A 17410-nucleotide genomic window follows, 5' to 3' on the forward strand; every position below is an offset into this window, starting at 1 on the left:
TGATATTAGACATGTGCCAGTATATGGTAATATAATATAATCACAATAATGAACATGCATGATATTGTTATTCTGGGCACTTCAAAATATCGTGAATAATTATTTATCACAAAATATTCAGATTTCTTTTTTAAGAATACTTTTCCTATCAAGCATTAAAATGCACAACACTGGTGTATGCTAAATCAAAGAGGCAAGCGCTCAATCTGACATAAACAAGCCCAACAGGCATGGGCAGCGTGTGGCAGAACGAGTGAAGGAGACATGCTGAATGAAAATGCACATTCGCTCTCTGACAGCAGATGGTGCTTGTTGAACAGCAGAAATGCAACCGTTACACTGACAACCCCATAAACCAAGCTGCTGCACTACTTTCGGTTTCTGAAGAGTATTTAAATGTTTCAAACATCCATTGGCATGCTGTAGTCCAGATTAAAATATAAAAATGTTTGAATCTTTATTGTTTGGTAACACTTTACAATAAGTCTCCATTAGTTAACATTAGTTAATTTATTAGTTAACTTAAACTGACAATAATGAAAAATACTTAATGTTAATGTTAACATTTAATAATACATCATTAAAATCAAAAGTTGTAATTGTATTATTTAATAAAAGTGAGAAACTAAAAATTGGTCAGTAGTATTTTTTAAATAAGAATAATAACTTTTGTAACAAATGTAGCTAATGCTTATTGTTAATGTTAGTTAATGCATTATGTAACATTAACTAATGGGACCTTATTGTAAAGGGATGCCTATTGTTCTTTATAAGCCTTTTAATCTTAAAACATTAGTTTTATACATGTTTTGTGTATTATTGCATTTATATGTTCATAGTTACTTTTTTGGTATAATAAAATATATATATATATATTTTATTAAATGATTATTAAACCGGTTATAGTATGACAACACTATTTTGGCGACTTATTTCAATATTGTGATAATACCAAATACATTGAAAAGATTCTCCCCTGTGAAGACCTCCCTATGAAGGTAATATGACGCCATAAAGAATCACATGCCGTGAAAGTGTACATAAGATTGCAAGCGTAAATAAAATTTGCATGTGCAAGATTTGTAAAGGTGTAAATCGCCTTTCAAGTGTAAGAAAAAAATATTTGCAGCATTTTACTGTTATTCGTAAGTGTAATGCATGTATTGTGAAACTGCAGCCCCATGCTTACGCAAAATAAATATGATCTATATTCTTCTGACTTCCATTTTTCCACACTTACACTTTTGGCATGCTTTTTTCCCACAAATACGGCCAAAAGCACTGCAAGCCTGTGAACAGCTATTTGCAACTGAAAACAGGAACTGCAAAACAGATTAATCGCGTAAAATCAACCTTTGTGTACAAAAATAAACTGTTGCAGATATCTAAATGACTTCTTGTGTACATGAGGCAAAAAAGTTCCTGAAATAACCCACAGTTACAGTTTACTATTAGCTGCGCTTACAGTTTTGGCACGATTCTCTCACTCGTTAAGTTTTGCAAGCCGAAGAGGAGGGCGGGTCCACCTTCATCATGTAGCTAATCAAATGAGCTTCTTCGCTGACTCTCATTTCACTTTTATCTGATTGGTTCAATAAACACGCCAGTCGCCAGAACACAACTTTAACTTTACTTGGCTCTGCATCGCTCTCGTTACCGAAATTGTACTTTTAATGCGCACATACATGTTAAATAAATAAATAATGATTGCTTAATAAGCTGTGCACCATTAGGCTGACTATATGAGTTGATACTGAATTACTGAGTTACGTTCACACACACAACGTGAGTTACGTTCAAACGTACGTAAACGTTACGTATATCTAGAACTCATTATATCTGAAAATATACATGGCAACTGTATCACCAAATCACCTACATGTACCCAACTATTGGTGGGGGGGGGGGGGGGTAATCTTTGAAATTATATAGGCCTGTGTGTCAGTCTTACCTTCCATACAGGCAGCAAGTGAAGCCAACACAACCACCAACAACTGAATCATCTTGCTGCTCAACATTATAGACCTAAAGAAAAACAGATATTATCACTTACATTATCACTGACCCAAATGAAATCAATCAGCGAAACCGGTCAATCTTATATTCATAATAAAAATCAGTTTGAATGTCAGCTGAAGACCGCACTAGTCAATGCATTTGTCGTTTGTGTCTTATAAGGTGTTGTTTAAAGTAAAAAATAATGTCCTTGTTTCAGTCCTTTTCAATACAAAAGTATTTGCTACTGACTCACTCATAAAAACAGTTGCACATGTATAGTGCACTAAATTGTCTTTTTAAAATAAAATCTTTGTTAAGGTAAACAAAGAGGTAATGAATATAGCATGTAAAAATAATTCTAACACATTTTTTTAAAGCATAAAACATTCTAAAATGCCTGAATAAAAAAAACATTTCTACTTTATTTGCATTTTTTTTATAACAAGACCATATTAACAAGCTAAATAAATGTACAAAGTCTAATGTTTTGAAATGACAGGGGAGTCTATCAACTCCCAATAAATACAAGCATAAATATAAACATTCATTTTAAAAGGTTTACGTGTTGTTTGAAAGGCTAAAGAGTGAAGAGAATGGAACAGGCTGGACTATTCGCTGGAAAACGCAAACACTAAATCAAAAACAGTGAATACATCATCACAATTACCGAGTCCATCTCATCTGGCATGTTATCAGAATTATTAATAATGTTTTTGTCGGTCTTGATTATGACAGAGTGCTGTTGTTGTTTATGCATTTACACAGAACTGGCAGTACGAACATGACTTTACAAGATTAATGACAACAGAGAGACAACAGAGAGAGAATTAAATTCTGCACTTTTATTTCCGACATGCACTCATTCATGGCTGTTATAGTTACGTCTTTATTGGGACATGACTTGACTATATAACAAGCATTTATGCAACATATCTCATATGTGCATAATTCATGTGTGCATTAATGGCTGTTATGTTAAATAAAGTTTATTAATTAAGGGAGGCGAGTTATTTTACCTTGGTTAGTTCCAGTCCTTGATTCTGATTGGTCATTAGATCTGTTTTATTCACGATAAAACACTATGACCGCTTCACCCAATGGTTCTGTGCATCACTGCACAAGACCCTTAGCAACTACTCTTAGCAACATAAACATTTGTTTGTTCTGATTGATGATGTTCATTGAAGTTTACTTTGTTATGTAGAAGAGTATCGTGAGAGAGATTGCGTGACCGAGAGAATGCATTCAGATTTAGCATTTTCCTTCAGGTCAGTCCTATTTTTATAAAAAAAATAAAAAAGTTTGAATGTCCACTGTGATATCATGTCCTTTTAACAGTTAAGGGTTTTTCCCATCCCCTGACACTGACAGTGCTAGTCAAAGCATTTGTCAGTTGCATCTTTCTCCGTGTTACACTAACACGGACAAGTTTTAGTTCTTTCAATTTACAAGTCTTCTCTACTGACTGACTCACTCAGAAAGACCTTGTTTGGCATAACTTTTTACTATACAGTTCAATGGGCTGCCATAAACAGAGCGGAAGAAGAAGAAGAAACAGAAGAATAATAAGAACGCCAACAAATACAATAGGTGCCTACGCACTTTCGATGCTTGGCCCCTAGTAATAATAATAAACAGTGCAATTCCAAGTGGGTCCTCGCACCTTGGTGCTCGGGCCCTAATAATAATAATAATTAAGGTTGCAAGCAGCAATGAAAGGTCCCTTGCATCAGTGCCACAGCCACCCAGTAGCTTTAGGAAAATAGAGCAAGGTGGGAAAAATGCATTTAAGTAGGTTAATATAGGAGGACTACGTCAAAGTTATTTGTATTTGCCACACTTCCTACTACCAGCTGGTGGTGCTATAACTTTTCAGGGTACTTATCAAACATTTTTGACAAGTTTGAGGCAGTTTGGACATTGCATGCCTGAGTTACAATAACTTCCAGGTTTTATGGTGATAATAGCATGCTTTAGCACTTACCCAAGTGTTATGATGTTTTAGCATGTTTCTAGCATGTTTAACATTCAGTAACATTCATATTTTAGTATGTTGCTAGTATGCCACAGTGTCCAACGTCACTACCTTTTGACAGTAGGTGGCGCTATAACTATAACTGAATATTGGCATGTAGATGTGTTCAGGGCAGGACTCTTATCAAACGTAAAGTTTGAGGCAGATTGGACATTGCATGCTTGGGTTACAGCAACTTTCTGTTTCATTGCATTAATAGCCTGCTTTAACACCTAGCTAAGTGTTGCTAGTAGGGGTGTAACGATACCCTCGTGTCACGATTCAATACATATCATGATACTGAAGTCACGATGGCTGACTTCCTGTTGCGTTTAGGACTTAGGGATGTGCATCTCAATAACTGAGGCCGATGCGATACGCATCTCAATGCATAGCCAACGATACGATACATTAAAGATGTTAGTAGCTACCGATGCGATGCAATACGATTCACTACTATTACAATGCGATCCGATTTCGATTCAATTCAACGAGATGCTATTCAATGTAATACATACAATGCAATGGAGAAAAATATGATGCTATGCAATTCAATATGGTATAGGTAGTTAACTTTTATCATTTATTAACTTGTTAACTTTTACAGTTATCATTTAACTGTTATCATTTACAGTTATCATTTACAGTTATCATTTACAGTTTAGAGAGAGAGAGAGAGAGAGAGAGAGAGAGAGAGAGAGAGAGAGAGAGAGAGAGAGAGAGAGAGAGAGAGAGAGAGAGAGAGAGAGAGAGAGAGAGAATTCAGGTGTCGGACATTAGCCTTTGTCTGTATGCACTTCCTGGCCATTAAGATGGGTGATACAGTCGGGCTGATTGGATTGCCATCTATACATGATTTGTTATGCTGATTGGATTAGCATCTGATGTCACAAACCTGCCTGTTCCTGTCTGTCCAGAGCTCTCTTTTGTAAGTTAAATGAGTCAGATTACTGAAACTGATATTTACATTTGAATCACACTGTTATGCTGACGAATATCAGGGTTGGGTAATTTCCGGTAAAATTCCTATACTTACATTTACATGCTTTGTTCTACTCTATGTAACTCCTCCCCCTTTAAAGATAATACACTGTGCAGAGCTATTGAGTTCACACTTGGGAAGACTACAGCGATGCCACAGCAATAAAGAACTCTACTTAAAAGATACCCCCAAGTCTCCTGGTTTTCGCTTCTGAGTCTCCTACACTTAAGAAGAAAAAGGTTTACAACAATACATAAATACACACATACACTCACCTAAAGGATTCTTAGGAACACCTGTTCAATTTCTCATTAATGCAATTATCTAATCAACCAATCACATGGCAGTTGCTTCAATGCATTCTAGGGGTGTGGTCCTGGTCAAGACAATCTCCTGAACTCCAAACTGAATGTCAGAATGGGAAAGAAAGGTGATTTAAGCAATTTTAAGCATCGCATGGTTGTTGGTGCCAGATGGGCCGGTCTGAGTATTTCACAATCTGCTCAGTTACTGGGATATATATATATATATATATATATATATATATACACACATATACATATATATACACATATATGTATATGTGTGTGTGTTTATATATATATATATATATATATATATATATATATATATATATATATATATATATATATATATATACACACATACATATATTATATTATACACTCACCTAAAGGATTATTAGGAACACCATACTAATACTGTGTTTGACCCCCTTTCGCCTTCAGAACTGCCTTAATTCTACGTGGCATTGATTCAACAAGGTGCTGATGAAAGCATTCTTTAGAAATGTTGGCCCATATTGATAGGATAGCATCTTGCAGTTGATGGAGATTTGTGGGATGCACATCCAGGGCACGAAGCTCCCGTTCCACCACATCCCAAAGATGCTCTATTGGGTTGAGATCTGGTGACTGTGGGGGCCATTTTAGTACAGTGAACTCATTGTCATGTTCAAGAAACCAATTTGAAATGATTCGAGCTTTGTGACAAGGTGCATTATCCTGCTGGAAGTAGCCATCAGAGGATGGGTATATGGTGGCCATAAAGGGATGGACATGGTCAGAAACAATGCTCAGGTAGGCCGTGGCATTTAAACGATGCCCAATTGGCGCTAAGGGGCCTAAAGTGTGCCAAGAAAACATCCCCCACACCATTACACCATCACCACCAGCCTGCACAGTGGTAACAAGGTATGATAGATCCATGTTCTCATTCTGTTTACGCCAAATTCTGACTCTACCATCTGAATGTCTCAACAGAAATCGAGACTCATCAAACCAGGCAACATTTTTCCAGTCTTTAACTGTCCAATTTTGGTGAGCTCTTGCAAATTGTAGCCTCTTTTTCCTATTTGTAGTGGAGATGAGTGGTACCCGGTGGGGTCTTCTGCTGTTGTAGCCCATCTGCCTCAAGGTTGTGCGTGTTGTGGCTTCACAAATGCTTCGCTGCATACCTCGGTTGTAACGAGTGGTTATTTCCGTCAAAGTTGCTCTTCTATCAGCTTGAATCAGTCGGCCCATTCTCCTCTGACCTCTAGTACGGAAGTAAAATAATGCCAAATGTTTTTGAAATAAAAAGCCTGTTGAATTGTACTACTTGAAAAAAATATGCATTGCATTAACCCTGCTTGTATTTTAATGCATTGTATTTTTAGGGCTTGCATTTTTATGGGCTGAAATTTAGCATGGTTTAATATTTAAGCTGTGAATATTTAAATTCAAGACATTTCAAACACATTTTCATTAGTAAAAATTCAATAATCCATATTCAGCTTTCATATTTCACTTCCAAAATATTCAAACTGATTAAAAATACAACCTATAATATTCAACAGGCGGTTTTCGGTCCATTTTATTTCGCTGTGCAAATTCACTTCCACAAATTCAGTGGTTCAAATTCGACAGTAAATTCAACGTTGACGTCCAGAGAACTGCAGGAAACGCAGTAGATTACCGAGCAAAATCTCCATCTGCTGTTAGTCGACCTCACCAGCAGGGGGTGCAAGCGTGTGTTGTTTACGAAGCCCGAGCAACATAGAGCAAGCCATTAATTCATAAAAACCCATTTATAACAATGCAAGTGTATCTGTGATTATTATGTTTTATCTGAAATTCAGTGTTTTCACGATTACTTTTCCTGTGTAGCTACATGCATCTCTACCGTGAACGAGATTATAATGTTATTACCCCGATGCGGATGTATACAGATCCAATGTTACATTTGAGTTTGACATATCTATTGGTTTAGTTGCCTCAACCTTATATTGCGGCGATTGTGCTGCATGTAGTAGGCTAATAGGGTTTCCCTCAATACGTCAGGATTCCCCTGTTGGACATATAAAACGCTTAACTAAACTTAATGGACTAATACAGTGATGTAAAAGATCAAACTCGCAGGCAAGCAGAAGGACTGAGAATATGAACTTAACGCGCAAAGTTTAAAGCTGAGCGTTTCTCAGTGATACTGGCATAAAGGGTTAGTTCACCCAAAAATGAAAATTATGTCATTAATGACTCACCCTCATGTCGTTCCAAGCCCGTAAGACCTCCGTTCATCTTCGGAACACAGTTTAAGATATTTTAGATTCAGTCCGAGAGCTTTTTGTCCCTCCATTGAAAATCTACGTGCGGTATACTGTCCTTGTCCAGAAAGGCAATAAAGACATCATCAAAGTAGTCCACGTGACCTCAGTGGGTTAGTTAGAATTTTTTGAAGCATTGAAAATACATTTTGTTCCAAAAATAACAAAAACGACGACTTTATTCAGCATTGTATTCGCTTCCGGTTCTGTTGTCAAGCTTCATGTGTGCTGAGCGTGAGGCATACTGTATATCCCACACCCCAGTAGCCTATATTTAATTCAATTCACATTTATTTGTATAGCATTTTTCACAATACATATCGTTTCAAAGGAGCTTTATAGAAAATGCATGTGTCTAAATTATAATTTAGAGTGATCTGTTATCAGGGGTGACTGTGTGTAATACATTTCAATTAATTTTCATTCAGTTTCATTGTTAAACAATGCATTAAGTTAAGTCAGAAACAATGAACTCATTGAAGTAAAGAATACATGTTGTTAAATGATTAGGAAACAGAAAACTTTAGCATTGGTGCTTTTTTACAGACTCAAAATATGAGCGTAAAAAAAGTCAACAAACTGAAAAAATAAAAGTTTTTTTTTAGGTAATGTTATATTGATAAAATTGGTATCGGAAAAAGTACTGTTCAGGAACCGGTATCGAAGTCAAGGTATCGGTATCGAAAATTTTGTTACGATACCCAGCCCTAAAAACGAGTGACTTTTACCCTTTGTAATAAGTAACAGTGTCCAACAGAGACACCCGCAGGTGAAGTTACAGCAGGATGCACAACTACTTAGTCCCCATTGACTTAAAGGAATACTCCACCGTTTTTTTAAATAGGGCTTATTCACCGTCTCCCCTACATTAATATAGGTGGGCAAAAGCATTTGTGTCTCAGTGCAGGCATTTTCTTAGTTTGGCAGTGCCGACAGTAGCTTAGCTTAGCATAATGAATGGAATCCTAAGTAGTCAGGTAGCATGTCATGAGTAAAAGTGATAAAAAATTAAAAAACCTAATTACTTCTTGTGGCCTGTGTATTCACAATGAGTACAAATAGCAATTCAGATTAAGACTAGGCGATTTCCTAGGCAGATATTGACTTGGGACTATATTAGGGTGAATCACAGGCGAAGCACTGCTACTTGGGTGCAGAGATATCACGCAACACCTGAAATCCCCCAACTTCTGTCAACATGGCTTCTGTCAACACGGCTTGACCTGACCTGCACTGAGTATCTTCGCTTTTGGATTATGTTTAGTTTGAGAAGTTACAGCAAACATGGTAATTACCTGCATAGCAAAAGGTTGTGAGAACGAGCAAAGGACATACACGAATGTAATGTTTTACCGAATTCCACCGAATGTGGAACTGAGAAATCGATGGCTGGCTGGATATCTGTACTTCAACACCTCACTACAAAATTAGCCAGTATCGTGTTTGCGAAGGCCATTTTGCACCGGAGGACTATGTTGGAAAAATGCTAACATTATATAGGACCAGAAAGAAGGTACTACGTCTGAAGGATACGGCCGTCCAATCCATTTTCAAAGTACAGGCAGAAAAAAGTACACATGTAAGTTGTCTTTTATTACTCTTCCTTACATGAATCTGTGTCTTTAACTTATATACAGCTTCTCAGCATCTATCTTACAACTGAATAGAGTATGGTTCAAAATGCCTCATCTTTTATAACCTCATGTTGAGTTCAAACTGTTTAGCATGAACAGCATGATTGAAAAAAAAAATCCGCTGTTATCGTTACCGGTGAAAAACTTGTCTCTCATCCTCACGTCCTCTGTCTGTTGAGAGATCGCAACCTCCTCCTGTCATTCTTTTCCCAAAGCACGCAGCTCCTCTTCTGAAAACTCTGGTTTGTAGATATGGTTCTGGATCTTGACTGTCTGAGAAGTCACCCTCTTCGTCTCGCACAAAATCCCTCATGTCCATCGCCATTCACTATGTCTACTGTCGGAAATATAGCCAGTTAATATTCACGTTGGTATGTTGACAGAAGTTGGGGGATTTCAGGTGTTGCGTGATATCTCTGCACCCAAGTAGCAGTGCTTCACCTGTGACTCACCCTAATATAGTCCCAAGTCAATATCTGCCTAGGAAATTGCCTAGTCTTAATCTGAATTGCTATTTGTACTCGTGAATACGCAGGCCACAAGAACTAATTCATTTTTTTTTGTTGTTGTTTTTTTTATCCCTTTTACTCACTACATGCTACCTGTCAACGAAGGATTTCATTCATTATGCTAAGCTAAGCTAGCGTCGACGCTGCCAAACTAAGAAAATGCCTGCACTGAGACAAAAAATGCTTTTGCCCACCTATCTTAATGTAGGGGAGACGGTGAATAAGCCCTATTTCAAAAAACGGTGGAGTGTTCCTTTAAAACAAACACCCTAATGAGTACGGTGGGTTTAGTCGGAATGAATGGGGGAAGGTTGTGTGAGGAGACAATATCTCCATCGTGCTTTGATTGGATATGATTGGATCCCGCCTCTTATTTTCATGCGCGTTCTCGAATTGGCCTGAATGAAGATAATGATGGTGTTAATGGGAAGACTAATTGAAAAGTAAGTAAACATCTAGCCATTTCACTGCTTTATGTCACATTAGAAAACATGATGACTGTGGGGTTTTTAGTGAACAATCAGCTTGGTGAATTTAAAGTTAGGCCTACATCTTCGTGTCTGTGACACATTTGTATTTCAAGCTTGATGACTGCAATTTTATTTTATTTTTTTATGAATTTATCATATATGCCTATATAGCCAGGTATACAGTATAGGACTTTGGCAGGCAATTATTAAAGAAAAAAAACAGTTGACAACATGAAAATCCCCACATTGGTAGTCAATGAGATGAAGAACAATACTCTGGTGGAATTTGCAGAAAACTATTTGATTTAAAAAAGGTAGGAATTTATTAAATATTGCTGTATAACAAGGTATACAGTATAGGACTTTGACAGACAATTATTAAATAATAAAACAGTAGATCAACACGAAAATCACCACAGTCGTAGTCTGTGAGATGTAGAACAAGAATCTGGTGGAGTTTGCTAAAAACAATTTGATTTTATTCATTTTATTATTAATATTTTTTAAAAGTCTGCCGACACCAAGCGCATACACCTTGAGCCTACCACACAACCTTGTGTAGACGCGCAATATATTTTAAGCGTAGATGGCGTGACCGCGCTTTTCTGAAGCACAGATGGCGTGACCGCAGTCCTGTGCCAATGCGCGCGTCTGCGTCCAGGTACATCGCGTCCACACCATAGTCCACACTCTAAAAATAGCTTACTGAAAGAAAGTTGTAATGAGCAAGTATGGCACTTATTCAAGCGTGGAAGAGAACTGGATTCTGGCGTGCTGTCTGTGCGTCGTGGTCAGGACATTCACAGACAGTGCGCCAGAATCCAGTTCTCTTTCGCGCTTGAATAATAACACACACATTTATGCCAAAATGTCAGTTTTGTCAATTGTATCCTCACAAGCACAGTCTTAAACGAGTTAAATAAATTCTTAAATGAACATCAAGAGTAAATGAGAAAATTAAATGCACGTAAGATCCTGTCATGAGCGACAGATCTTAAAGGGACAGCAGCCAATTCTGTCTGTCAGTCATCGCTGTGAAAATACAGACCGGAAGTCAAAAGACAATGAGCTCAGCGCTGAAAAGGTGCGTGGCTACATAAGGTCTTATAGACCCCTTTTCAGTTGGTAAACATGATGACGATATTATGTGGGCGGAGCTTAGGTGGAAGCAGAACGATCTCTCTGGCCGCTTCACTAACATTAGTTTGCAAGTTTTGTTAGCTTGTTTTTTAACAATGACTGGAGAAAATCCGATTTTATCTTAATGTGCAAGGTCACTCACTATCCAGGACTGCGATTGTTTGCAAAAGTTAATTTTAACGGATGGAACCAGATTGGCTGACCCATACACGCTCAGTCAATGGATGGACGATCTGACAGGATTAACGTTAACGCTAGGCTACCTCCGGTTGAGTGGCCTGACTTATACACCTATTCGATAGAGAAACCGAGCGTAAAGAGTAACTGAGGGCATATAAATCTTTAGATGCCTATAACTATGTGATGAATGGTCATGTACAAGACTTGTGTGGTACGATCTGCAGTTCTGCCTAGCCAGCGCAAAGAAGACGACAATGTAAAGAGTGACATTACGGTGCAATTTTAATGATGTGAATAATTTCTAGAAATAAAAATTCCAGATACAGCATATTCATTTTTCATTGATTTTTGCACCCAACAACACAACAAGATGACATTTAATAATAATAATAATCATTTAAGCTCCTAATTATGTAGCCGAATCTGTGCTGGTTTGTATTGGTCCGACTGCAGTTTTCTCTTTGTTTTGCCTCCAGCTAGCGCCGTGACGTAACTGTGACGTCGGCTCGAAATTGGTCTATAGAGTGCCGAAGTTATGACGTCACTTTGTAGGCCAAAACGCGGAAGTGAGTTAGCATTTTAGCACTTCCGGTTCCCTCGCCCTAAAGTCTATGGGTTTTTTGAATGGGTTTTTGCTAAATTGCCTGGAATAAGGTCTGTGGTTAACAAAGCCTCTAAATATTTTCACGTTTTGATCTATGACATAAAACACACCAGTTATAAGCTGCTTGTGGTTTTTTAAACTTTATATAGGCTTCAAAATGTATACATTTTGGATTAACTTGTAAAGATTATCTTGATAGACAAAAAGCGTAAGGGTCACAACTCTTTGTTGAACACAGGTCTTATTTTTTGCGATTATCCAAAAGTCTATGGGGAAAATGCATAGCTTTTCGATCGAGGGAACCCATGCGCCGCTAACTTCCGAGTTGTCCTACAAAGTGACGTCATAACTTCGGCACTCTATTAAACAATAAAAAAGTAAGAAATCTTTTTGTTATACATAGTATCCTACTTTTTCTTTTGGCAGAATTTATCATTATAATCAACTTTATTATTTGCTGGATTTTGTATCACCATATTCCCTAAATGTATGTAAATCAAGGAAATGGGATTCAAATCGAAAAGAAAAAAGAAAATTCACCCTTTTTGTGTCCCCCCCACTTTTCAAACCCTTGTTACACCCTTGGTTTGGACTACATTATTATTATTATTATTAAACTTTATTTTACCAGGAAAAGAAGCACATTGCGATTAAGAATCTCTTTTACAAGAGCGTCCTGGCCAAGACTCACAGACACAGCTCGTTTGAGTTTAACAAATACATACACATATAAACACACAAGCAAATCCAATCAGTTTCAGTATCAATACATAGCTACTTAAAACATCTACAGCCCGATGTGTCATTCTCCAAATCGTTAAAAATTACTTTAAATGTGTCCAATGAAACCAGCTCCCTCAGTTTCAAAGTACTTTGCAAATTATTCCAGGCAAAGGGAGCAGCAAATTTAAATGCCGTTTTCCCCAATTCAGTACAAACCACTGGAACAGACAATAAGAATAATTCCTGGGACCATAGGCTATAGCTACACACATAATTTTGTATGTACAAAGATATGAAGGAAGTAGACCCAGGAAAGATTTATAAATAAAAACATGCCAGTGTACATAGCATGGCCCAGTGGATAACGGAACGCAAGCTCAAAGAAGCTGCATTTACTCCTGGTCCCGACACTTATTAAACAGCGCTGCAACATCCAATTAGAAGTGTTTCAATTCGACACACACCTTTCTGTTACAAACCACAAATCACTCTGTGATTCAACTTGTTTTAAATCAGATGAAACTGCTTCAACATTCCCAACAAGACAGATTAGGAAAACAGGAGAAATATTGTGCCATGAACAAAGTTAAAAATACTTTTTTATCCTTGAATCACCACCCCTTACAAACTCCTCTACTGGGTGGTTGCCCTGCACGCTTAATAAACAAACTACAGCTAGTTCAAAACGCAGCAGCTAGAGTTCTTACCAGGACCAGGAAGTATGACCATATTAGCCCGGTTCTGTCAACACTGCATTGGCTGCCTATTAAAGCTCCAGTAGGTAACTTTTGGAACCAAATATTTGTTAAAACTGTCATTATGTCCTGACAGTAGAATATGAGACAGATAATCTGTGAAAAAATCAAGCTCCTCTGGCTCCTCCCTGTGGTCCTATTGCCATTTGCAGAAATACACCGCTCCCGGTCAGAAACAACCAATCAGAGCCAGGAGGAAGGTCTTAGCAGTGTCAATCACGCTCGTGTACGCACTGATCACCCCTCTGTTGCACAGCGCGAGCGCGTACCGTCGTTCGTGACTCTCCTGTTCGAACTCGTTCATCCAAATGAACAAATCTTTTTTCGAGTCATTTCGTTCATTCAACGAACGAAATGACTCGAAAAAAGATTTGTTCATTTGGATGAACGAGTTCGAACAGGATCACGAACGTGCATCACAGAACAGAGCAAGGCGAGCATAAAACTTAAAGTTTTTTATTTATTTTTGGAATGACCGATCGTTTCGCTAGATAAGACCCTTATTCATCGTCTGGTACCATTTAAAGCCCTTTGAAGCTGCACATAAACTGTCATTTGGTCCTTGAAACGTTTGTATCCTATTGAAGTCCATTATATGGAGAAAAAGCCTGGAATGTTTTCATCAAAAACCTTAATTTACTTTCGACTGAAGAAAAAGAAATACATGGACATCTTGGATGACATGGGGGTGAGTAAATAATCAGCAAAAGTTTTTTTAAAAGTGAACTAATCCTTTAACGTTATCTTACTAGCTATTTATAACTTATAGAAAGAGTGCAACATTATAAAGTTACATGTATTGCAAAATACATAATTTGAGGACCAAGTTTGTAGTCAAGGTATGGGCAGGCCATAGTCAATGTAAAGCATATTGTTGATGTTTCGTCCCTATTAGTGAATGTTCCATAACTGTTTATAATCCGCCGTCATCGGTGGTCCTGCTTACTAGCCTGCGCGTTCACGGCAGGCTCCGCTGTGGGGGAGGAGCTGTGGAGGGAGGGCTGTAGCGCAGCAAGGAGCAAGGGGGTTGGACCTGTAAGTTGTGCTTGTTCAAATTTTCAGGCTAAGTCAACATTTTCTCAAAACTCCCTACTGGAGCTTTAAACATCGTATAAATTTAAAAATATTCCTGATTACTTACAAAGCACTAAATGGTTTAGCTCTGCAGTACTTGAGCGAGCTCTTAATGCATTATAGTCCTTCACGTCTATTGCAATCTCAAAGTTCCAGCCAGTTGATTTCCATTACACGAGAGTAGATGTTAAAACTTCATGCTGATTTGTACTCTGCTTTCGCCAAGATAAGCACCAACTAAGACATAGCTTTACAGTAGCCTATGCTTCTCCATCCATTTATGCTTCTTTACATATGGTAATGTAAATCACCTTCTGTCTAGTGTTAACACGCATCAGCACACACAACGGCTGCAACCACAGTGCGGTCCCCCCATGACAACCGTCTGGATTGAGCTGATTAGGGGACATCTCTAGGGTCTTCAAGTGGGCACCTTACGTCCTCAGTGTTTCGTCGGCTAGCCCACGACACCTCAAGAGGGCTAAACAGTTACTCTGGCGTCCCAGAGTCAACCCACTCCGTCCCCCACTCAACTCAGCCCAGCTCACTGACCTCTACATCCCTCCTGCTGCTGAGACCTAACCACAATCTCACAATCTCTCCGCAACCCCACCATACGCGCCAACCCGTTTGACTAAGGCTGTCGAGCCCCACTGGTGTGTTAATTTGCAGTAGGTGGTATGCAAACTGCACTGACACTGCATAACACAATATCTGCCCAACCACCCGTCATTCACGCAATATACACAGGAACGTAATGACTGTAAATACTATACAACCTATTCAAATAAACCAACAGACTCTTCAAGTTTTCAAGAATTCTACGAAACCGTAGCATGGCGGCCTGTACACATCCAGCTAGAATCTTTCCGTCTCAACCACAGTCAGTTGCTGCTCCTTTCTGCTGCTTCAGATAAGTTCTTTACTGTGCGACGTAACTCTTGGCCACTGAATCCGACATCTCTGAGGAAACGGGTTGTAGAGTGTGCCACAAAACCTCGACAACCCACTTCAACTGGATAAACCTGGACTTTCCATCCTCGCTGTTCTGCTTCAGTGGCCAGATGAGCATACCGCAGTTTCTTCCTCTCATATGCCTCATCTACCGCATCCTCCCATGACACTGTTAACTCTATCAGTTGAACAATGCATGCTGATCCAGACCACAAAACAATATCTGGTTGTAGGTTAGTGGTGGCAATCTCAGGTGGAAAAATAAGCCGTTGATCAAGATCAGCCAGCATCTTCCAGTCCCTAGCAGCTTCCAGTTGTCCTGGGCGAGAATTGAACAGGCGGCAACTTATTGGTCATACTACGTTTGCCTTCCAATGCTAAAGCCAAACATCGCAAACTGACCTTGGCTAAGAGCCACCTTACATCCTGTCAAAATGTGCCTTAATGTGGCAGGTGATCAACACAAAGGACAAGAGGGTACCTCTCCTACCCAGAGGCTTAGGTTCTGCGGTGATGGGAGAACATCATATGTTGACCTAATAAGGAAACTGATCCTACTCTCTTCCATTGACCAAAGGTCTTGCCAGCCCATTTTGCGTTGTTCCACACTCTCCCATCTCATCCACTCTCCCTGCTTGGCCTGGGAAATGGCCTTTTTACATCTCATCCTCTCCTCCTGCTTTCGCACCTCCTTGACTACCAGCTTCCTCCTTTGAGCTGGGCCTGCCTTGTGCCATTTAGGAGGAGCTAAACTGAGCCCAAAACCCCCTCTTCCATGCTGTACCGGTCCCACGATATCCCCAATTTGAAGGTCAGCCTTTGCCTCTCCTACAAATTTTTTTGCTGACCATTTTCTACCAGTTTTTACCACAGGGGCTGCCTCCCTTACACATTTGTCGCGTGACTCTGCTAAAGTCATTTCCAGTCTGACCTTGGCACACTTAAACTCCTCGGTTAAAGCAGAGACTGCCAGCTGCAATATTCCTTTACTATAAAGGCCCACTCTGCTGAGGCAGCGTGGAACTCCCAACCATTTCCTGATGTATGAACTTATTAACGCTTCCAGCTTATCCACTGTTGTCAAAGAAACCTAATACACAGTCAATGGCCACAGCAACCTTGGCAGTAGACCAGCTTGAAAGCACCATAGTTTTAGTTTGCCTGGTACAGCACAGCTGTTTAGGCTCTTCAACCCTTCCACTGCTTGTCGTCTAACTTCTCCCACTCGAACTGTGTCCTTTAGATCCCCATCATACCATCTCCCAAGACTCTTCACTGGTTTCTCAGAAACTGTTGGTATTGCCTCACCATTAATGAAGAATGTTTTATCTACTACCTTTCCTTTAACTATCGAGATGCTCCTTGATTTAGAGGGCTTAAATTGCATTCGAGCCCATTCGATATTATCTGTTAACTTCCCCAATAACCGATTAGTGCAGGCTACTGTTGTAGTAATGGTTGTCATGTCATCCATGTATGCTCTGATTGGTGGTAGTCGCATCCCAGAAGCCAAGCGCTCTCCTCCTACTACCCATCTTGATGCCCTAATGATTACTTCCATTGCCATGGTAAAAGCCAGTGGAGAAATGGTGCATCCTGCCATTATTCCAACCTCTAAGCATTGCCATGCGGTGCTGAATTTTGGAGTTGAGAAACTAAATTTCAAATCTCCAAAATAGGCTTTCACTAAATTTTTTATTGACATTGGTACTCTAAAAAAATCAAATGCTGCCCAAAGAAGCTCATGTGGCACTGAACCATATGCATT

At 39.0% G+C, this 17410-nt stretch overlaps 1 protein-coding gene across 2 annotated transcripts in view; it reads right to left on the bottom strand.

Annotated features, from left to right (window-relative positions):
• LOC143723403 (activin receptor type-1-like) overlaps positions 1–17410 on the bottom strand; it is a 76300-nt gene that overhangs the window by 30622 nt on the left and 28268 nt on the right. For both annotated transcript variants that reach the window (XM_077215779.1, XM_077215780.1), the window contains exon 2: positions 1952–2025. In XM_077215779.1, coding sequence (XP_077071894.1) covers positions 1952–2018 — 67 coding nt within the window. In that variant the 5' untranslated portion in view covers positions 2019–2025. The remainder of the gene's footprint in view (positions 1–1951; positions 2026–17410) is intronic.

The sequence above is a fragment of the Siphateles boraxobius genome, unplaced genomic scaffold, assembly GCF_051911475.1.
Source record: "Siphateles boraxobius isolate OS27281-9 unplaced genomic scaffold, OSU_SipBor_1 7, whole genome shotgun sequence".
NCBI classification, from domain to species: Eukaryota; Metazoa; Chordata; class Actinopteri; order Cypriniformes; family Leuciscidae; genus Siphateles; species Siphateles boraxobius.